The sequence below is a fragment of the Zonotrichia albicollis genome, chromosome 31, assembly GCF_047830755.1.
Source record: "Zonotrichia albicollis isolate bZonAlb1 chromosome 31, bZonAlb1.hap1, whole genome shotgun sequence".
Lineage (NCBI taxonomy): Eukaryota > Metazoa > Chordata > Aves > Passeriformes > Passerellidae > Zonotrichia > Zonotrichia albicollis.
Window position 1 is genome coordinate 768,397 of NC_133849.1, and position 23,048 is coordinate 791,444.

The 23,048-nt window shown below is 55.1% G+C and overlaps 1 protein-coding gene across 1 annotated transcript; it reads left to right on the top strand.

The window, feature by feature from the left end:
• Positions 1 to 4,067: 4,067 nt before the first annotated feature.
• LOC102065310 (uncharacterized) lies at positions 4,068 to 22,313 on the top strand. Its single transcript, XM_026798701.2, is given in 5 exon segments — positions 4,068 to 4,365; positions 5,086 to 5,164; positions 5,702 to 6,672; positions 18,656 to 18,827; positions 20,260 to 22,313. Coding segments are annotated over 5 exon segments (2,301 nt in total). The 5' UTR covers positions 4,068 to 4,119; the 3' UTR covers positions 21,093 to 22,313.
• The last annotated feature ends 735 nt before the right edge of the window (positions 22,314 to 23,048 follow it).

Consider the following 23,048-nt stretch of genomic DNA (forward strand, 5'->3'; position numbering starts at 1 on the left):
ATCCACCTCTTTCTCCCCTTTCCCCCAACTTTCTATCCTGAGCATGATGCCATAAGGTCTGGAATATCCCTTGGGTCAGATGGGGTCACCTGTCTTGGCTGTGACCTCTCCCAGCTTCCCATGCACCCCCACTCTGTCTCCACTGTGGCCATACAAGGGCAGAAAAGGCCTCGGCTCTGCCAAGCTCAGCAAGGACGAACCCATGTGTGTGTTCTCAGCCCTGTGCTCAGCACAACCCCAAACACAGCTCCACCACCACCCATGCTAAGGAAACTGAGGCACCCCGGACAGAACCAGCACAGGCGCTCTGAGGTCTCCACATGACCTCACCTTCTCTGGGCTGAACAGCCCCAGCTCTCTCACCCTGTCTCCATAGAGAAGATGCTTCATCCTCTTACCAACTTCATGACATCCTCTTCACTTTCCCCGACAGTTCCAAGTCCTTCTCATGTTGGGGACACCAGGCCTGTGCTCAGGATTCCAGGTGGGGTCTCACAAGGGCAGAGTAGAGGGACAAAGTCACTCTCTCGATCTGCTGGCCACAATCCTTTGGATGCAGCCCAAGACTCCGTTGGTTTCTGGGCTGCGAGTGCTCACTGCCAGCACCTGCTGACTTTTGCATCTACCACCATCACAAAGCCTTTCTCCACAGGGCCACTCTTGATCATTTCTCCATGCAGCCTGTTGGTGTGCTTGGGATTGCCGTGACTCTGGTGTAGGGCCTTGCACTTCGCTTTGTTGAACTTCATGAGGTTTTCATCTGCCCCACCTCTCGAGTCTGCCAAGGGCCCTCTGGATGGCCCATCCCTTCCCTCCAGTGTGTGCTGCATCACACAGCTCAGTGTCATCAGCAAACATGCTGCAGGTGTCTCAGTCTCTCTGTCCACATCACCAACATAGATGCTGAATAGTATTGGCCCCAGTATGGACCCCACTCGTTACTACTCTTCACGTGGACAATGAGCCATTGACCACAACACTTTGCCTGCAGCCATCCAGACAGTTCTTTATCACGCTAGTGCTCCATTCATCAAATCCATGTCTCTCCACTTTGGAGACAATGATGTTGTGAGGGACAGTGTCAAATGCTTTGCATAAGTTTAGACAGAAAACATCAGCTGCTCTGCCCCACCCACCAATGCTGTAGACTGGCCATAGAAGGTCACCAAATTTGTCAGGCGTGATTTCTCCTTTGCAAAGCCATGTTGATTGTCACCAGTCATCTCTTTGCTTTCCATTTCCTGGGAGCTGGGGATGTACATGGTACTGGCGGTACTGGGAGCACATCCAGGTGTGGGTAAGGAGCTCTTAGGGGAGTTCAGATCCATGGTGTGGGGAATGGGAGGGGGCTGGGACCTCAAACAGAGTTCAGGGGGCTTGGAGGTACTATGGAAAAGGCATAGAAGAAGGGTGGAAAAGAGGAAATGAGATGGTGTGAAGGGGGATCTCATGACACCCTCCCTCACCTCTACCAACAGTTCCCTGGGGTGCTCAAGGTGCAGCTGCAGTCAGATGGCAACAGGGGTGGGGGGATTAATGCTTGGGTTCATCATCCTTCCTCTACCTGCACAAGGTGAGCAGGAGGCGGGAGGGCAATGAGGGGCATTCCTGGAGCGTCTCCTGTGCATGAGAACTGCCCCAGCTCTGAGCTGATGATGGAGCTGGGCTCCTAATTTTGATGGCTGGTTATTGAGATCGCTCCTCCTCCTGAGCCCACCTACCACAACAGAGCAAGCCCGGGAATTGCTCCCACACAAAAGGTGCCAGGACAGAAAGCTGCTGCTGGTCTTTCCCTCCCCTGGCAGCTGTCATCTGCACAGCAACAATGGGCCCAGGTGCTTCCCAACAAAAGGCACTGACATTCACTTCAGGAGCCCACCAGCAGAACTTGGTGCCACCCATCTGTGCAAAAAGCAGAGCCTGCAGTAGCCACAGATACCCCTCCATGTCTCTGTCTCTCTTGCCATCCTGGTGCATCTCCCCATCCCTTGTTTGCTCCCAGGATCCCATTTTCTGGCATTTTCTCTACCTCCTACCTCCTGCTTTTCTCTTCTCTCTTTTCTTTCTGTCCTGTTGGACAAATGGGGCAGGCCAGGTGGGACCTGTGACTTGAGGGGTGACCTGACCAATAGTTCCCAAAGAGATAGCAAGGGCCTTCCAGGGTTCTTTCATTAGTGCCTGTATTGGGTTTGTGTGGCCAAGTTTTGGTGGCAGGGGGGCTACAGGGGTGGCTTTTGTGAGAAGCTGCCAGAAGCTTCCCTGTGTCCAGGAGAGCCAACACCAGCTCCAGGACGGACACACCACTGCCAAGGCTGGGTCAAACAGCGGTGGCAGCGACACCCCAGGGATAATGGATTCAGGAAGGAAAAAGTTCTTGTGCAGATGGAATCAGGTGCAGAGCAGAGTGGGAGCATGTGAAAGGAACAGCTCTGCAGACTCGCAGGGCAGCACAGAAGGAGGGGCAGGAGCTGCTCCAGGTGCCAAAGCTGCCTGCAGCCCCTGGAGGAGCCTGTGCTGGAATGGGGGGATGCCCGGAAAGAAGGATGTGAGCCCGTGGGAAGCCCGTGCTGGAGCAGCCTCTGTGCAGGGCCCTGTGGATCCCTGGGCAGAGGAGCTCACGCTGGAACAGCTTGGCTGGAAGGACCTGTGGAGACCCATGCTGGGACAGGGGAAGGACTCCCAGCCTCTGTCCCAGAGCAGCAGAGGAGGAACAAGGTGCGATGAACTGACCGTGACACCCATTGCCATCTCCCAGTGCTGCTGGAGGGAGGAGGGAGAGCCCGGGAAGGAGGGAGGGGTCAGGGAAGGTGTTTATAGGATCCATTTTACATTTCATTGTCCTGCTGTTATTTTGACCGGTAATTAATCCAGTTCCTATCCCCACCAGTACGTTTTGTCTGTGAGTGCAGTCCCTGGTGCGGCCGGCGATGCTGGGCCTGATGCACCCAACACACGGACTGCCCTCCTGGCTGCCAGGGCACGGCTGACTCGGATCCGCACGAGCATCGACCAGGATGGCCAGGCCCTTGCCACAGCTGCTCTCCAGTCTCTGCTTTCCCAGTCTATAGACACAGGTAGGGTGCCTGGAAGAGGAGGAAGAAGAGGAGAAGAAGGGATTGTGAAAAATGCATGTATTTTATGATTGGCTTTTTCGCAAATATTAAAATTAATATTGTATGTGTTGTGGTAGGAAGTAATGCTCTATTAATTTTCTTAAGTACTGTGTTAAATATAGTTTTAGGTTATAAAAATTGTTAAAATAGAAATGATGCTATGTGAGATGCTTTGTTTAAAGGAAAGGACTTGCAGTGAGAGAGCAGCCACAGGACCCCGAAATCTTTCAGAGAAAAATAATTTATTGCCTTCTTATCAGAAGAAACGAACTTCTTCCCGCCTCGAAGGCGCTGTTAGGATTAGAGGGGAGAAGTTGATGAAGACCAGACGGAATCCTGTGTTTGAATGGAATTTATGCATCGTGTATGAGGTGTATGAATATGCAACACCCTATTGTTCTTAAGGGTTAATCCTTTGTTAACGGGGGTCCTTTTTCGGCTCCTGATGCCCAGAAAAAGGTACCCGAACATCCGTAACACTTTGCTTTTATTGTCTCATATTGTCCTAATTCAATTTGTCCAAATTGTTATTACTCTAATTGTGTCTAATTGTCTAATTTAACCATTTTATTGCTATTAAAGTTTTAAAAATTTTAAAAACAAGTGATTGGCGTTTTTCACAGGATGAACGAGCAGAATCAGGGGGAGAACGCAAGGAGGACGACAAGGAACAGCAAGGATTCAGCAGAAAAAGAAGCAGCCGGAGGAGGAGGCGGGAAAGAGGAAGGGAAGAGGGGCAGGAAGAGGGGCAGGAAAAGGAGGAGCCACAAGCCCGCAGTTCGCTGTAACTGCAGCCCCGGCTCCCTGGGAGCATCGGTCCTGCCCTCCGCGTCCCGCAGGTGACGGGAGAGGGCGGCTCGTGGGGCTCCTGGTAGAGTTTTTCTGGGAGGGGGATTTGGGATCTGCCGGAAATCCAGAGCTGAGCCGGAAATGCCCCTTGGGAGGACGGTGAGGGTGTCCGGGAGATGGGGTTTGTTTGGAGCGGTCCCGGCGGCGGGGCCGGGGCATGCCGCGTTCCCGGAGCCGCGGTGCGGGTTTCTGCTCGGGCCCGCCGCCTCCATGGCCAGCCCGCGGTGCGGGTTTGTGCTCGGGCCCGCCGCCTGCATTGCCAGCCCGCCCCCATGGCCGTGGCCCGGTGCTGACGGGGATGGCACTCCGGTTCTGGGGGCCCTTCCGAAGAGCCGAGGTGCGGGGAGGAGCCCTGGAGAGACGCCGCACTGGAGCTGCGGGATCCCCGGCTGCCTGGAGAGGGGTCGGGCACGGAGAGGGAGAAGCGTGGAGAGGGAAAACCCTCGGGAGCCAGAAACGGAGGACCCGGAGAGGGGGGATAGATTGGAGACGGCTCCCCAAGGAACGCCAAAGTGGGAAACCCAGGGTGGGAGGAATTCGAGAACGCCCAGCATCTTGAAGGAGATAGTGAGAGGAGAAAACACGCACAGGACTTCCAAAATCCTTGGTGTCCCTAAGCAGGGGGACCACGGCGGAGGGGGGGGACACGACACAAGGGCCCCCCAGCAACCCAGAGAAGAGCGAGCACCAAAACCTCAAAGTGGGGAAACCTCTGGGATTCTTAGGACCCTTGGCATCCTAGAATAAGGATCCCCAGTACATGGAGGAACCCCAGCAGCCTGGAGAACGGGGACCATTGCGACACCAAAGTGGAGAGACCAGAGAGGGGGACCTCCTGGGAGATTTTTGTCTGGCAGAATCTTGATATTTTGAAGTTTTTGGGGGGTAGATCTTTTTTTTTTTAATCGGATTTTGGGCTAAATCTTGGCTGTTTGTAGTTTTTTGGGCTGAATTTTCTATTTTAGAGTAGGTTTCAGCTGAATCTTGGTGTTTGGAGGCCTGTGTCTTAGTGTTTTAGGGACTTTTATAGAGACAAGATGCACAGGGACTTCTAGAGATGAACTTGGGCAGGAGGAATCTCCCATCCAGCACACTCACATCTTGTTTTTTCTGCCAAAACCAGGACTTATCATTCCCTAACTTTGGCCAGATGGAGGAGGAGACTGCGAGGAAGAGGAAGATGCTCTGGGACACCCAGGCAGGTGAGGAGGAAATCATTGCCCCTTTCCCTCTCTCTTTTGCCTCGTCTCCCAGCCTAGCATTACCCTTGGCTCCAGGACAACCCCAGCTGTCCTGCTGGGTATGGATTTGGGGGGATGTCCTTCCCCTTCCCTCTGGGACAGAGGCAGATCTCCTTCCTCTCCGTCTTCCTTCTCCCTTCTCCTTGTTTCTCCCTCCCTTTTCTTCTGGTTTTTCCTTCCTCTCCTTGTTCCTTCTTCTTTCTTCTTTTCTTTGTTCCTTCTCTTTCCTGTCTTTCCTTCCTCCTTTTTCTTCGTGCTCCTTCCTCTTACTTCCTTTTCCTTATTTCTTCCTCTCCTTTCTCCTTCTTCCCCTTCTTTGTTACCTCTTCTCCTTCGTCCTCCTTTTTCATTCCTCCCCTCCTTCCTTCTTCTGCCTTCCTCACTTCCTTCCTCTCCCTGTTCTGCTCTTTCTTCCTTCCTATCTCTCCTCGATCCCTCCTCTCCTTGTTCCTTTGACTCACTCATTCCTTCTTCCTTCCTCTCCTTCTTCTCCCCCAGGGAATGACCTGCACACAGAGGCCAGGGAAGACAAATCCCCATGTCAGAACCTCGTGGAAGAGGCTGCTTTAAGCAGCTCCACAGCACAGGAATTCAGCAAGGAGGAAAAGCCCCGGAGATCCCCCACGAGATGCAGCTTTAAACCCAGCCCAGGGAGCTCTGAGGAGGAAAGACCTACCCAGTGCCAGGAACACAGCCAGAGCTCAGAGCTGGTGATCCATGAGCAGCTTCCTGACAGGGAGAAGCCCTACAAGTGCTTGGAGTGTGGGAAGAGCTTCAGCTGGAGCTCCCACCTCATCCGGCACCAGAGGATCCACACTGGGGAACGGCCCTACACGTGTGGGGAGTGTGGGAAGAGCTTCAGCCAGAGCTCTGACCTGGTGGTCCACCAGCGCCTTCACACAGGGGAACGCCCCTACAAGTGCTTGGAATGTGGAAAGAACTTCAGCAAGAGGTCCAGCCTCACATACCACCAGCGCTTCCACACTGGGGAACGGCCACATGTTTGCTTGGAATGTGGGAAGGGCTTTATCCAGAGCTCCCACCTCATCAGCCACCGCCGGCTGCACACCGGGGAACGGCCCTATAACTGCTTGGAGTGTGGGAAGAGCTTCAACCGCAGCTTCAGCCTCGTCATCCACCAACGTGTCCACACTGGGGAGCGGCCCCACAAGTGCCACGAGTGTGGGAAGAGGTTTCAGAGCAGCTCCGATCTCGTCCTGCACCAGCGGATGCACACGGGGGAGAGGCCCTTCCGCTGCTCTGACTGCAGGAAGGCTTTCATCCGTAGCTCTGACCTGGTCAAGCACTGGCGCGTCCACACTGGGGAACGGCCCTACACGTGTGGGGAATGTGGGAAGAGCTTCACCCAGAGCTCTGCTTTGACCTCACACCAGCGGACCCACTGGTAAGAGAAGCCCTACGAGCGCTCCAGCTGTGGGAAGAGCATTGGAGGATCCGTGCTGGGCAGAGCATGAGGTGACCCACGTTCCTCGTGATCCACTTTGGAAGGCATCTGGCTTGTGGTTTCCACATCCTTCAGGTTCTCCATATGCTCCTGGATGAGCAGAGGGGCAAGAACATCCACTGGGACACAGACTGATGGTGGAAATTCATTGGGAAGAGTGGACTTGTTGACTTTAGACCCCAAAAAATCTCATCTGCTCCATCCAATAATTTCTTCCTCTGGTATCAAGCAACACTGGATGATCTTTAGGGTCATTTCCAACCTAAATAATTCCACAATTCTAATTCTCTCTGGCCCATGGGTGTCTTGCACAGCCAAATGGTGATGGACTGGGGCAAAGACCAAAATTTTGAACAGAGTGGGGTAGAGACCCCTCTTAAAAAGGCTCTTCCACCCACCCAAGCCAACTCCATGGACACTCACACAATGCTGACATCTAAATCTTTTTATTTTGGCCTTGATTTTCTTTTGATTCATGTTTATCCCTTAAAAACACCCAAGGTTGGGGTAAAAAAATTGAATAGAACCTCTGAACTGCCAACATTTATTGAAATTTTGGAGTTCTAGGGGATATTTGGAGAAATGTGGGAGAGTTTTCTCCATTGTTTTGCACTCCAAATCCAAGAGGGATCAATCAGTTACATCAAAATTACTCAATCCTGCTGAAAATGGCTAAATCCCAACCTAAAATAGCTCTGTCCCACCCCTTAAGGGCATGATTCCAAACGTCTCAAAATGTCTCAATTCCACCCCAAAAATCATGTGATCCCACAGCACCCTTAATACCTCCAGGAGGGGTGTGATGGGATTGGGAGAGGTGGGATGTGAATTGGGAGGGTGGGAATGGGGTTTGGGGTGGAGTGGGATGTAGACTGGGAGAAGTGAGATGGAGTTTGGAAGAGTGGGATGGGGTTTGGGAAGGGATGGAGGAAATAGGGTTTGGAAAGGGGATCTTCATATCTGGGATGGGTGGGATTGGGATTGGGATTGGTGGGATGCAGGTTAGGGGCTAGAATGAATTTTGGGAGGGCTAGGAAGGGATCTGGAATAAATTAGCAAAAGATAGAGGGTGTTAAGGATGGGGGGACCATGTCCCCAAGGGTGTTTCAGGGTATCCCCCAAATCTGTGGATGTTTTGGGGTATCTGCCATTCCTGAAGAGATTTTGAGATATTCCCCATTCCTGAGAGGATTTTTTGGGCACCCCCCTTCCTGAGCGAGTTTTTGGGGTACCCAGAATCCTGGGGGTGGTAGGAGAAGGGGGAGACGTGGCTCTGGCACTTGGAAAAGGGGCTCCACAGCTCCTCCGCTTGGAACAGGGAGCCCATTTTGGGGAGGACCATGTTGCTTTCTGCTGGTTTTGAAGTATTATGAACGGCTTTTGGGAATATACTGCTTATTTTCGGGTGTTGAGGTGACTCCCCGCTATTCTTGGGGGCTGCAGTGATGCCCCCTTGTTATGGGAGGATGAGGTGATCCTATTTTGGACAGGATCTTGCTGTTTTCTGCCAATTTTCAGGGTTATAAATGGCTTGTGAAGGCCCCTTGCCCTCATTTTGGGAGGTTGGGGTGACCCCGTGGTTCCTCCGGTGGCTGAGGGGTTATAACCAGCTTGTGGGGTACCCCTATTTCAGGTCTCCCCCTGGAGCAGAGCGTGTCCCCTTGCTGCAGCCCCGGCCCTGCGGCAGCGCCCAGCCCACGATGATCCCCCGTGCCAGGCGGCCCCGCTCAGCCCCAGCGCTGCCCGCCCGCAGCCCCCTCAGCCCCAGCGCTGCCCACCCACGGCCTCCTCAGCCCCGCTCGGCCCCAGCGCTGCCCACCCGCAGCCCCAGCGCTGCCCACCCACAGCCCCCTTGGCCCCAGCGCTGCCCACCCACAGCCCCCTCAGCCCCAGCACTGCCCGCCCGCAGCCCCAGCACTGCCCACCCGCAGCCCCCTCAGCCCCGCTCGGCCCCAGCGCTGCCCACCCGCAGCCCCAGTGCTGCCTGCCCGCAGCCCCCCTCGGCCCCAGCCCCCTCAGCCCCCTCGCTGCCCACCCGCAGCCCCCTGGCCCCCAGCATCCCCCGCCTGGGCAATTTGGGGCGGGGGGAGGTGGGGGCGCCCAGGCCGGGCCCGTCCGCGCCGTCCCCGCAGGGCCCGGGCATGGCCGATGCTCCGCGCGGGTCCGGGCCTGGTGCTCCCGGGGCCGCTTTGGGAGCCCCCCCCCCGCTGCACAGGCGGCTGCGCTTGAGGCTGTCGGCACCACCCAGCACTGGGGATCGGACAGCTGGGGACAGCCGCGGCCCTGCTGGGGACAGCCGGGGCCCTACTGGGGACATCTGGGGGCACTGGTGGCACTGGGAGCACCCTCGGCTGCGGGCACGGAGCACTCGGGGAAAGGGGATGGGGGTGGAGGGGTGTGACCGTGTTCACAGGGGTCTTAGGATGAGGGAAGAGACGAAGGTCTGACTCCATGTTTCAGAAGGCTTATTATTTTGTGATATGTATTACATTGAAACTATATTAAAATAATAGAAGAAAAGATTTCATCAGAAGGCCAGCTAAGAATAGAAGAAGAAAGAATGATAACAAAGGCCTGTGGCTTGGACTCTCTGTCCAAGCCAGCTGACTGTGATTGGCCATCAATTAGAAACAACCAACATGGGCCAATCACAGATCCACCTATTAATTCCACAGCAGCAGATAACCATTGTTAATATTTTGTTCCTGAGGCCTCTCAGCTTCTCAGGAGGAAAAATCCTAAGGAAAGGATTTTTCATAAAAGATGTCTGTGACAGAAGGGTGGGAAGCAGGGAGGGGGACGATGGGAAGCAGTGCGGACAGGACAGGAAAAGGGTGGGGTAGGACCTCCCCACACCCAGAGCGGGGTATGGTGGGCTGGGGATCTGAGGGCGATGGGGAAGAGGTGGAAAGTTTGGTCTGGGACCCGTAAATGGAGTGGGAGTGATATGGCATCCACGGAAGTCAGTGAAAGGGGCACATCAAACCCCCAAGTTTAGTGGAGGAGGTGGCAGCCCCAAACCAAGAGGGGACAGGGTGGGGGGTGGGAACACCCTGAAGCTAAGCTGCCAGGGGAGCTGGGGATTGAAGGGACGATGGGAAATGAATGGGAGAATGAGGAAAATTGGGGTGGGACAGTGGGCAGGGACATGCCATGGGAGGCCTGTACCCGGATGCTCTGCCTGAATGGGGTCAAACAACTCGAACAATGCATGTTTGCAAATATGCCAGCGGTAAATGAAGAAGGAGGTTTCCACTGTTTTTGGCATTAAATGACAGTGAGATAAGATACAGGAGATCTGTTAAAATACCAGGATAAAGGATCAACCAAGTGATAACTTATCCAAAGCTGCTGAGCTGGCACAGACTGACAGTGCAGGCCTTCAGACTGTAACAGCCCCATCCCATATTTTAACTGCAGAGTCTCCTGATGTCTCCTGAGTCTCCAGTTCGCAGGGGGAGAGGGATGTGGAGATTCTTCCGTGGAATAAGGATACCCCTCAAGGACTGGAGCTCCCAGTGCTGTGTGGGGCAGGGAGTGCCGCTGCCTGTTTGGAACTGGGGATTGTACACGGGGTGGGGCTGGATGACAAGAAAATGTCACGGAAACAGGAACTAAAGTCTTTAACTCTGTAATTTCACTATTAGAAAGCAGATTTATTTCAGTGCTAGGTGTGTGCAGGTGTGACTCTCGTATCATACACACTCAGCTACGTCTCACATTTGTTTGTATTGATATAACTAATATATATTAATACATTTTCCAAACTCATACATATATGCTGAACATTCCCCTCAAATTCTTTTACATATTTAAATCAGTTCTTGGAACTCATTTACGTTAGAGTTGGGGGTCATTTAAGGGTCTCTGGTGGTCACTTGGGGAACATCCCAGTCCTCAAATTATGCCTGTTCATCACAGGCCTCAAAAAAACAGCTGCTTCTGAATGCATCCCAGCTCTGCATATGGATGGCTCATCAGGTCTCTGCACAATGTGGGTCACTGTGGATCATCCAGTGTGTGTCCTCCAGTGGGGGAAGAAGTTGGACCAATAACCAAAGCTCTTCCCCCCTCCTCCCCCTGGGGCACTCACAAGGGCTTCCTTTGTTGATGGGCGCAGTGTGAGGTCAAGGCAGAGCTGCAGAAGCTCCTCACATACTCCCAGCACTCACAGGGTTTCACCCAGCTGTGAATGTCTTGGTGGCTGATGAGATTGGAGCTACAGTTGAAGCTCTTCCTACAGCTGGTACAGGGGAAGGGCCTCTGCTCTGTGTGCATCCCCTGTGCATGCATCATGCCTGATGAGATTTGAACCATTCTGAAACCTCTTCCCACACTAGGGACACTTGTAAGGCTGTTCCCCAGCATGGATCTAGTGGCAGATCAGGTAGTGGGTGATGCTACGGCTCTTCCTGTAAGAGCCTAAATGAGAGATGTGGGACTCCAGGCAGTCTCCAAAATGCAGTTTATTGTATACAAAATGCAGTTTATTCCATCCAAGAGGTTACAGCAGCCCAGGGTCGTGGGTGACAGCTGTGCCTCCAGCTGTCAGCTCCAGCTGCAGGCAGGCCTGGAGACCCTTTGGTTTTGGTTACATTGCATTAGATACTTTTCTTTGCTGAGCATCTTCATACAGTAGAACCAATCTATACCTTAACTATTACCTATAGCCTATCATAACTGCTATAATTACCATATTCATGTTACTATTCTCCAATCACTAAAAGTCAGTACATTACAGTTTAAGCTAGAAGTTGTTTTTCAGTTTTCTTGCAGTGGAAAATTCTGAGACCTTTTTTCTACTTGCAACTTTGCTGTCTTGTTTGCCTGTGCTATCTTTCTGCTTGGTAAAAACATCTTGTTTGAGGTGGGTTTATCTTTTGCTCTAAGCCATAAAAACTAACTTCTAACTAACACACCCTTTGCCTTCTTGGTTATCCAGTAAGACTGACTCAGCAATTTTCTTTTATATCAAAACTTGCTTCCATCTCTATTCCTTCACCTGACTCTATATTTAAAAATCTTTCTGCCAAGCATACATATCTGTGAGACTTTCTTGTCAAACTTTCGTCCTTCCCAACATTCCTGACACTTGTAGGGCCATTCCCCAGTGTGCAGGCACTGCTGGGTGATAAGGCTGGAGACAGTGAAACTCTTCTCACATTCCTCACACTGGGTGGTTCTCCTGTGTGGATCCTCTGGTAGCAAATCAGGCAACAGCTCCAGCTAAAGCCCTTCCTGCATTCCCCTCAGCTGTAGGGCTGCTCCCAAGTGCCCGGATGTTGGTGGGTGATAAGGCTGGAACTCCAGCTGAAGCTCTTCCCACATTCCCAGCACTTGCATGGTTTCTCCCCCGTGTGCAGGTGCTGGTGGGTGATGAGCTCAGAGTTTCAACTCAAGCTCTTCCTGTAGTCATGGCATTTGATTTGTAGGGCTTCCCTTACTGGTGGGTCTGTTGGTGTCTCATCAAGGCAAAGCTCCGTCTGAACCTTTTCCTACATTCGGGACACTCGTAGGGCCTCTCCCTGGTGTGTGCCTCCTGATGCCTGATGAGATGTGAGCTATTCCAAAACCTCTTGCCATAGTCAGGATGCTCATAAGGTCTCTCCTCCGTGTGTGTCTGTTGATGTCTGATGAGAATTGAGCTCTTCCCACACTCAGGACACTCATAAGGCTTCTCCCCGCTGTGGAAGTGCCAGTGGATGACCATGTGGGACTGTGGACAAAGCTCTTTCCGCAGTCAGGGCAGTTAAAGGGCCATTCCATCGTGTGCAGGCTCTGGTGGGTGAGGAGCTTGAAGCTCTGGTTGAAAGTCTCCCCACATTATCCATTATTGTAGGGTTGTTCCCCAATGTGCGGCTGCTGGTGGGAGGCCAAGAAGGAGACGTCATTGAAGCTCTTCCCACATTCCCCACACGTGTAGGGCCGTTCGCAGCATGGATGGGTGGATGAGGTGGGAGCTCCAGCTGAAGCTCTTCCCACAGTCCAAGCACTTGTAGGGCTTCTCTCTATCATGAAGCCACTGCTGGAGCCCCAGCTCTGAGCTCTGGCCGAAGCTCTGTCCACCTTCCCAGCACAGGGAGGGTCTTTCCTCCTCAGAGCTCCTGGGCTGGGTTTGCATGCAGCCCCTTCTCATGTGGGATCTCCAGGGTTTTCCTCCCTGTTGGATTCCTGAGCCATGAAGCTGCTCAAAACAGCCTCTTCCACAAGGTGTGGGAGTTCTGCTGTGGGAATTTGTCCCTTTCCGTCACCACCCACAGCTAATTTTCTGGGAAGGGAGGGAGGGAAGGAAGGCAGGAAGGCAGGCAGGAAGGCAGGCAGGCAGGCAGGCAGGCAGGAAGGAAGGAAGGAAGGAAGGAAGGAAGGAAGGAAGGAAGGAAGGAAGGAAGGAAGGAAGGAAAAGCAGGAGGATCTTGTTCCTGAGAGCTTTCAGAATAAGCCTCCAAGTAGCAGGTTGTTTTGTGGTATCCCCCAGTCTTGAGTGGATTCTTAGGTATAGCCGGTTCCAGAAGTGAACACATGGTTCTGACCCTTGGAGTGGAGCCCCTTGGAGAGCCCGTTTTGGGGAGGGCTGTGCTGCTTCCCACGAATTTTGGAGATAATGAACAGGTTTTGGGGGCTTCCCCTCGGAAGGGCGTTTGCGGAGGGGGCAGGTGGAGGCGCTCTGCCCTGGGCCGGACCGATCCGGACCGGGTTTGGGGCTGCGGCACCGCCCGGCGCTGGGGATGGGGCGTGCGGGGAGCTGGGGCCGTACTGGGAGTGCTGGGGCCGCACTGGGAGTGCTGGGGTCGTACTGGGAATGCTGCGGCCGTACAGGGAGTGCTGGTGGCACGGGGATCCTCCGTGGCTGCGGGCGAGAAGGGGTAACGGTGGAAAAGCGGGAGAAACGTTGGAATAACGGGGCGTGGAACCCCATTCTGAGGTAGATGTGAGGTCGGTCACCCCTAAACCGTGGTGAGAGGTAGCTGGAGTTTGGAGGGACGTCAGGAAAGGGTGGGAGATGGGGGATAAGGGGAGGTGGGCAGCGGGAAAGAGGTTCCTATGGGGATCCCCGGCTGTCCTTCAGCTCTTGCGCCTCGGAGCTGCTCCTTCGGGCTCGGCAGGAGGGAGGCGGATCCGCACTGGCGAGGGGAGTCCCCAAGCTCCCTGTCAATCCCTGTGGAGATGACTGGGGGGGTGGGGGGGTCACCCCATTCCGTAGCCGGTGCTGTAGTGGGGTTCGGGTTAGCTTAGGGCGGCCGTGCCGCAGAGCGGGAGAAAGGACGACCACGGAGGAGGAAGAGGAGGAGCAGGAGCAAGACCAGGAGGAGCAAGAAGTAAGAGGGGGGATGAAAACGGAGGAGAAGGAGGAAGCTCGGGGGCCCACCGCTCACTGTACCGCCCCCGGGAGCATCGTCTCCTTCCCCGCAGCGTTCTGCAAGTGAGCTCGCCCTAAACATCCCGGGGCATCCCCTGCAGGTGGGATTTTCTGGGGGTGTCCCGGGGGAGTGCGGGGTCCCGCAATCGCACAGAGCCGGCCGTGGGGGACACCGCGCTTTGGGAGAGCCGAGGGGGGAACCCCGACACCCTGAAATGGGGCACGGAGGAGGCAGTGCCGCCGGCAGCCTGGGGCGGAGAGGGGAGAACCGAGCGGGCAGACCGGAGACGGGTGTGAGGGAAAATCATACACCCTGTGAAGAGCCAGTGCTCACAGAGGAGACAGGGGAGCCCTGCAATCCGAGCAAAGGGAGAGACTCCGCTCGGGCACACCCCTGTGGGCACTCTCCTCATAAAAGGAGGATGCAACCTCCTTTTACCCTAAACTTTTGGCCGCGTACTGCCGTCTTTGTTTCCCCATTGCATGAGGTACAGCCTTCCCGAACCACCTACTGCAGATTCCCCTAAAGCTCAGAAGTTCAAACTGTCTGGGTTCTGCAACAAAGTCATACAGCTGGATGTTCCTGAGTGCCTCCGCATGCATTCTTTCAGAATCTGATTGGTTATTTCAGACCTAGTCTTTTGTGAAAACATTGAGACCCATTTCTCTTATCAGGGGGTCCCTGGGATCCCCAGAGATCCCCTGGGATCCCCCTCTAAGAAGAGAATTAGGGGAGAAAGGACCTCTGGGACACCTCAAACATCTGTAAACAGCACCCAAGCAGAGGGGAAGCCCAGAACCCATGGGAGGCCCAGCAGCCCAGTGAAGGGGCACCTCCAGAGCCCCAGAAAGACAACTAGGAAGGGAGAACTGCTGTGAGGGTTTTTGACACTGAGTGTTCATGTTTCTGAGGCATTTAGATATACAAGATGACCGTATAGATATACATGAGATGGACTGGGGTAGGAGGAACCCCAATCCAACGAGCTCATACCTTGATTTCTTTCAGCCAAAACAGAATTTGTCATTCCCAAGCCTTGGCTGGATGGGGAAGACTGTGGGGAAGATACTCCAGGATACCCAGGCAGGGGAGGAGGAATCACTGCCCCTTTCCCCTCTCTGCTGCTCCATCTCCCAGCCCAGCATCGCTGCAGGACAGCCTCACTGCCAACGCCATCCTGCCAGGGATGGACTGGGGAGATCTCCTTCCCCTTCCCTCTGGCATGGAGGCAAATCTCCTTTCTCACCTTCTTCCTTCTTCTCTCTCCTTGTCCTTTTCCTTCCTACTGCTTGTTCCTTCCTCCCCCAGGCATGGGGCTGTGGAAGGAGAACAGAGAGAGCAGATCCCTGTGGCAGTACCTTAAGAAAAAGGCCATTTTTAGTGGCTCCACAGCACACTTAGTCAATAGGGAGGAAAAGCCATGGAGATCCCCCACAAGGAGGGCCTGCAAACCCAGCCCGTGGTGCTCTGAGGAGGAAAGACCCACCCTGAGTTGGGAAGGCAGCTGACCTGGTGGTTGACCAGATGCTTCATGATGGGGACAAATCCTACAAGGGCTTCTTGGAATGTGGGAAGAGCTTCAGCAACAGCTCCAACTTCTTCATCCACCACTGGGTGCACGTGGCCCTATGAGTGTGAGGAATTGAGTGGGAAGAGCTTCACTCAGAGCTCCAGCCTGGGCTGCCCCAGAAGATCCACACAGGGAACAGCCCTAGAAGTGTTTGGAATGTGGGAAGAGCTTTATCCAGAGCTTCAGCCTGATGTGTCAACAGAAGATCCACATTAAGGAATGGCCCTACTCCCCCCGTACTTGCAATGCAGAGATTCAGCCTCCTCTTCATCTGATCTACCAGCAGTGTCCACGCCAGGGAACGGCCCTACATATGCTTGGAATGCAGGGAGAGCTTCAGGTGAGGCACCTGCCTGGTCTGCCACCAGAGCAGCCACACTGGGGAACAGCCCTACATGTGCAGGGAGTGTGGAAAGAGCTTTAGTGACTGCTCCAACCTGACCTGCCACCCGAACATCCACACCAGGAGGAGGCTCTGTGAGTGTCCCAGGGTGGGAGGAGCTGCTGCAGCTCTGCCTTGACCCAACACCAAGAGTCCCCCAGGTAAGGGAAGCCCTGTGAGTGCCCTGCTTGCAGGGAGAGATCTGTTCACTGCTCCAAGTTCACCCATTAGAGAACCCACATTGTGTTATCTACGGTGACCAAGTTGGGACTTGAATCAACCTGGTGAGTCAAGTTGGTCACAGACATGGTAATCCAGCACTGGCAGAGACCAAGATTTTTGGAGACAATTTTGTGGGAACCCCTCCAAAAAAAGCTCTTTCACCCACCCAACCCAATCTGACCCAACCCAAACCCACAGATACTCAAACAATGCTGACATGTAAATTATTTAATTTTGGCCTTGATTTTCTTGTGATCTGTCCTTTAAAAACACCCAGAATTGGGTAAAAATAAAGAACCTTGTCAGAGATGTGTAAAACCCCGCCATTTTACAGGGACTGGGGGAGGAATTTCTAGTCTGGGGGATATTCAGGAGGGTTTGGGATTTTTGAGGAAATTTGGAGGAGTTTCCTCCATTACTTTGCACCCCAAAAGGTGAGGGGTTCTATCCATCACCTCAAAACCACTCAATGCCACTGAAAGTGTCTCCATCCCAGCCAAAAATGGCTTGATCCCACCTCAAAATGACTCAATACCACCCCAAAAGTATTCAGTCCCACAGCGCTCCAAACCCTGGAGGGGAAGGAAGGGGATGGGGAGGGGTGGGATGTGAACCCAGAGGGGTGGGATATGGACTGGGGCAGATGGGATAGGGATTGGGAGGGGTGAGAGGGGATTTGGGAGAACTGGCACGTGAATTGGGAGGGGTGGGATGGGGATTAGGAGGGGTCGGATGGGGTCTGAAATGAGACAGCTGAAGGTTGGCAATGATGAGGCCCACTGAGAGACCCCATTCCTGAAGGGGTTGCAGGGTATCCCCCAGTTCTGCAGGGGTTTGGCCGATGCCTCACCAGTTGCCAGGCAGACCCACATTGCCCAACATTCCCCACGTGAACCCCACCTGAACCCCCACTCACCTTCAGTGCCCCCCAGGAGAGGAATTTGAGGAGGGGGAAGATGGAGGGCATCCAGCCTGGCCCCCCACACTGCCCTGGCAGTGGCAGCTGAGCGGCCGAGAGCCCAGCGCTGCCCCCAGCTCCATCCCTGCCCCAGCTCCATCCCTGCCCCTGCCATGGGATGCTGTGGGTTTGGGGGGAAGAGGGAGCCGGCAGTGGGAGCTGGGCCTGGGGCAGGAGGAGAAGGGATGGAGAAGGAGGGATAGAGGAGGAGAAGATTGCCTGGCTAAAGCACACCAAGAAAAAGGGAACAAAAATCCAAAATCAAACAATCCAAAGTGAAATAAACCCAAAACAATTTATGTAGCTCAGGAGGTTCCGGGGGAGGAAGGGGTGAGGGGAAAAAAAACCAGAAGAGGGTAAGGATGAAAAGAAATATGGAAGACCCCACTGCTGAGTCACAAGGGTCAGAGTTGACCTGTGCAGAACTGAGCCTGGATTTCAACAGTTTAGGCTTAAAGGCCCAATAGCACTTAACTGAAACTTAATCAGTAACTTCACATAGAATTTATTACACCACAACAGGAACATACCCACAGGCCCGAATCTTCCCCCCAGGAGCAGGGCAGAGCCTCAAGGAGGGACGGGGGGCTCAGCCCAGCACCATTTGGGGCTGCCCCAGGGGCAGCAAACAGGAGAGCTCCCAGCTCACAGAGGCCCCAGCACACGGAGGTCGCTGTCACAGCTGCTGCAGCCCAGCAGAGCTCCAAGGGGGTAACGTGGAGCCGGTGCTCAGAGACAGAGACACACTCCAGAGCTGCAAGTGGCAACAATAGAGAGAGCTTTATTGTCTGATCCCAGCTTCATACAGGGGGTTTGAAAGTGCCCCAGTCTAAACCACTCATTGGTCTGATCTTAACACCTCTCAGTTCTCTGAGCAGTGAGATGTCTGCAGCTTAGAGTGCAGGTGTGATCGGGTGAAATTGCCCAATAAAGCCAGCTTGTACTGTAACTCACTCACTCAGGGCTGCTGTTTATAGGGCCCAAGGGATGGGCTTTATTCACAGACATTGTCCATCCTGGCTCAAGCTCAGGCTGGTGACTTTCTGGGAAAGGCTGAGAACTAAAATATGATCCCATTTGGGATGTTATTCAAGCGAAAAAAAAGATTTCCAAGGCTGTTGGAGTTCGTTGGACAGCACCAGTCCCTGGAACAGACAATGTTCAGAGGAGCTGAGCCCAGGGGCTGTTTGTCAAGGCCAAGGCCTAAACAAGTGTTTCTCAGATCACAGTGTTGCCTGATAGGAGGGGGGGCTGGGGAGAGATTTTCCCACGTGTGTCCACTGATGTTTCATGAGATCTGAGATGCTCGGAACCCTTTTCCCACATTCCTTATACTTGTAAGGCTATTCCCCGTGTGCCGGTGCTGGTGGGTGATGAATGCAGATGGAAGAAGAGAATTTCCAGAGCTCAGAGCTGGGTGAGACGTAGACAAGAATCAGCATGGGATGATGCAGAGCTGTGTGTGCAGCTCGGAGTGCCCGAGCTGTTCCTGTCCAGCTCCGCTCTGGAATGCCGTTCTGGAAGTGGCACTTGGCCTGTCCCATCCGCCGGCACCCCGCTCTGTGGGCAGGGACACAGATCATGGTGTGCCCCCGCCACAGCCGGCTGGGGGCTCAGGAGGCCGTGCCGGAGCCCCCTTTCCCATTCCCCTCTGCCCCCCGGCTGCTGGGTGCGGGGAATCCCCCAGAGCCCCCCAGAGAGGATCCGCTTCCCCCAGAGCCGCAGGGAGCCCCTCCCGATTACGGAAGGGAGCTGTGAAGGGACCCCCTTTGGGAACCCCTTTCCGCTGTGCCACCTCCCTTCATCTTCCCTGTGCGCTCCGTCCCCCCGAATCCCAGCTCTCCCCATCTCGGCTCGGGGCTGACCCACCTCCTGTACCACCTTCTCCCTTCTTTCCGTGTCCCGACCCCGCCCCGCAGCCGACGGCGGCGCAAGGGAAGAGGAGGAGCAGGAGCCGGAAAAGGAGGAGAAGCTGAAAGACGAGGAGGAGGGGTTGTTCGTTTTTGTTCTTGCCTCGAGTTGATGTAGCAGGGCGGGGAGGCCAGCTTCTGCAGCTGTCTGATCTGCAAAGGAGAAGAAGAACAAGCAGCAGAAAGCGGGAGAGGAAGAAGAGGAGGAAATTCGCGTGCCCACCGCGCCGTGTCCGCAGCCCTCCGGGCCCCGGAGCGTCTGCCCCGCCGCGTCCTGCCGGTGACCGGGGAGGGAGGCAGGGGGAGCGGGCCCGCATATCTGGGGCGCCCCCGTTTTGTTCGGGGGGATCCCGGCCGTGCCTATCGGCAGAGCCCAGGGCAGGATGCGGGGTCTCCCAGCTGGAGATCGCCCGGCCGGGGAAGGGGACGCCGGTTCTGGCTGTCCCTGCCCTGGGACACCGGAGAGGCCGATGCGTGTTTGGAATAGCCCCGGGAGAGCAGAAAAGTGGAAGCACAGAGTTAACGGGGAGGGCAGGATTCCGTCGACCCTGAAACGGGTGACTGGGAGGGGGGACTTCTCCGGCATCGGGGAGTGGGGCGAGCCTGAAGAGTGGGAGCCCTGGGACCCCCAGCAGCCGAAACAGAGACTCGGAGGAGAAGGGACCCTAGGGCCGCTAAAACTTCCAGCAACCCTAAGCAGGACCCAGGAGAGGGAAGACCTCCAGGACCCCGAAATGGAGAGACCAGAGACGGGGGAATCTTGGAGGACTCCTGTGCTGAATCTTAATATTTTGGAGGGGGTTTTTCTTCTGCATCATGGTATTTCAGAGGTTTTCATGGACACAAGACACTTGGTCATTTCTAGAGATGGACTTGGGCAGGAGGAACCTCCAGCACACTCACACATTGTTTTCCCCCAAAACCAGGATTCGTCATTCCTAAGGATTGGCTGAATGGAGGAGGAGGCTGCAAGGAAGAGGAAGATGCTCCAGGACAGCCAGGCAGGTGAGGAGGAAGTCACTTCCCGTTTCACCCTCATTTCTGTTCCATCTCCCAGCCCAGCATGGCCCCCAGCTGCAGGACAACCCCACTGCCAACACCATCCTGCCAGGGATGAATGGGGGGGATCTCCTTCCCCTTCCCTCTGGCACGGAGGCAAATCCCATCCTCTCCTTGTCCTTCCTCCCCCAGGCACTGAGCTGAAGGTAGAGATCAAGGAGGAGAAATCCCCCTGGCAGAGCATTGCGGAAGAGGCTGTTTTGAGCACCTCCACAGCACAGGAAGCCAATGGGGAAGAGAAGCCGCAGAGATCCCACACAAGGAGGGGCTGCAAGCCCAGCCCAGGGTGCTCCAAGGAGGAAAGAGACCCCCTGTGCCAGGAAGGTGGCCAGAGCTTCAGCCAGAGCTCAGAGCTGGTGAAGAAGCCTGACATGGGGGAGAAGCTGCACAAATGCTTGGAGTGTGGGAAGAGCTTCGGCCGGAGCTTCCACCTCCTCCGGCACCAGATGATCCACACAGGGGAACGCCCCTATGAATGCTTGGAATGTGGGAAGAGCTTCGGCCGGAGCTCCTGTCTGATCCGCCATCGGGTAATTCACACAGGGGAACGGCCCTACAACTGCAGGGAATGTGGGAAAAGCTTCAGTGACCGCTCCAACCTCCTCACCCACCAGCGCCTGCACTCCAAGGTACGGCCCTTTGAGTGTTGGGAGTGTGGGAAGAGCTTCAGCACCAGGTCTGACCTGATCCAGCACGAGAAGATCCACAGTGGACAACGGCTCTATGAGTGTCCTGAGTGTGCAAAGAGATTTCGGACCAGCTCCCATCTCCTCCTGCACCAGCGCATTCACACAGACGAGAGGCCCTTCCGCTGCCCCGACTGCGGGAAGGGCTTCAAACGCAACTCCCACCTCACCCTGCACCGGCGCACCCACACCGGGGAGAGGCCCTACGAGTGTGGGGAGTGTGGGAAGAGCTTCTCCAGCAGCTCTGGCTTGACTCAACACCAACGGACACACCAGTAAGGGAAGTCCTGCTGTGGAGGCCCAGGGGCCCACCATTGCCCTGGAAGGGCAAAGGTGACGAGGGTCAAAGAGAGACTCCCTCTGAATACAGTGGTCTCACCCATAGGCATTTCCAGGCTCATGTTAATGCAACAGGCTTTATTGGTATCACCCAGTTCAACTGCCCTCTTTTCTTTATAGGTACTGCCCCTAGAATGTTCTCCCCTCTCTTGTCCTCTCTTGTGGTGCTCTGCCCCTGGTTACCTCATTGGTTCCCAGTTTGCTGCCCCTCCTCTGTGCCATTTGTACTTCAATTCCCATTGGCCCTTGACCCTCGGATCTGCCTCTTTCCCCCCCCCATATAAAACCCTCTCCTCAGCCGTCTGTCCTTGGACCCTCTTCATAGCAATAAACCAGATTTGGACCTCCTCACAAAGACTGTTCGTTAGCAGTTTAAGCAAGCCTGCTCTGGGCTCTGGGAGTGCCGGTCATTCACAGAGACTCATTGTGGACGCCCCACAACACCCTGAGAATGCCCTGACTGTGAGAAGGTCTTCATCTACTGCTCCAACTTCATCACCCATCAGAGGACCCACACTGGATGATTCTCAGTTACCCTCACTGGGCCAAGACCTGCTTATCCATGTTCCAGGTGTACTGGGTTTGTGTGGCCAGGTTTGGAAGGAGGGGGCCACAGGGGTAGCTTTTATGAGAAGCTGTCAGGAATTTCCCCATGTCCAGCAAAGCCAGCACCAGCTTCTGTACAGATCCACAACTCACCAACGCTAAGCCCACAGGAGATGGCAGTGACACCCCAGGGATAATGGATTCAAGAAGGAAAAAGTTCTTGTGCAGATGGAATCAGGTGCAGAGCAGAGTGGGAGCATGTGAAAGGAACAGCTCTGCAGACTCCCAGGGCAGCGCAGAAGGAGGGGCAGGAGCTGCTCCAGGTGCTGGAGCTGCCTGCAGCCCCTGGAGGAGCCTGCACTGGAACGGGGGGATGCCCGGAAAGAAGGATGTGAGCCCGTGGGAAGCCCGTGCTGGAGCAGCCTCCATGCAGGGCCCTGTGGATCCCTGGGCAGAGGAGCCCACGCTGGAACAGCTTTGCTGGAAGGACCTGTGGAGACCCATGCTGGGACAGGGGAAGGACTCCCAGCTTCTGTCCCAGAGCAGCAGTAGGAGGAACAAGGTGCATTATCCTGCTCTGATTTGGTTGGTAATAAATTGAGGTCCTTACCCCAGGGTGAGTCTGTTTTGCTTGTGACAGTGTTTGGGGAGCAATCCCTCCTGGTGCTTATCTCAATTCCTGGGCCTTTCCTTTTATTTTTCTCTCCCGTGTCCATGTGCAGAGGGCAGGGACAAAGCAGTTTTGGTGGCACCTGGCACCCAGTCGGGGTCAGCCCGCCGGAGGGGGTTGGTAGTGGCTTGTGAGGGTCCCTGGACATCCCTGCTGGAGCAGGGTGTCCCCCCTTGCTGCAGCCCAGTCCCTCAGGCAGCGCCCAGCCCAGCAGAGCTCGGTGCTGGCAGTGTCCCGGCAGACCCGCAGCGCTCAGCCGGGGCTCCAGCTGTGGCCCCCACCCCCAGCGCTCCCTGCCAGGGAATTTGGGAAGGGAACACGTGGAGGGCTCCCGGGGGCCCCCGAGCTGTCCCCACATGGAGGGGGCAGCTGAGGCGGGGTCCGGCCCTGCCCGGGCACGGCTGATGCCCCCACAGTCCAAACCGCTCCGGACTGGTGCTGCCAGCGCAGCGCGGCTGCTTTGGGGCTGCTGCTCCCTGCCCGGCCCCGGCCATGGGGTGAGGGGCGGCAGCTGGGGCCCTACTGGTGGCACTGGTGGTGCTGGGAGCCCCCCCGGCTCTGGGTTGAGCAGGGAGGCAGGGGTGGGGGGGAACTGAAAGATGTTTGAGAGGACACGTAAGGGAAGGTGGGACAGTGGGAAAAGGGTTCCCAGTGCAGGACCCTTCGCGTCCTCCGTCATT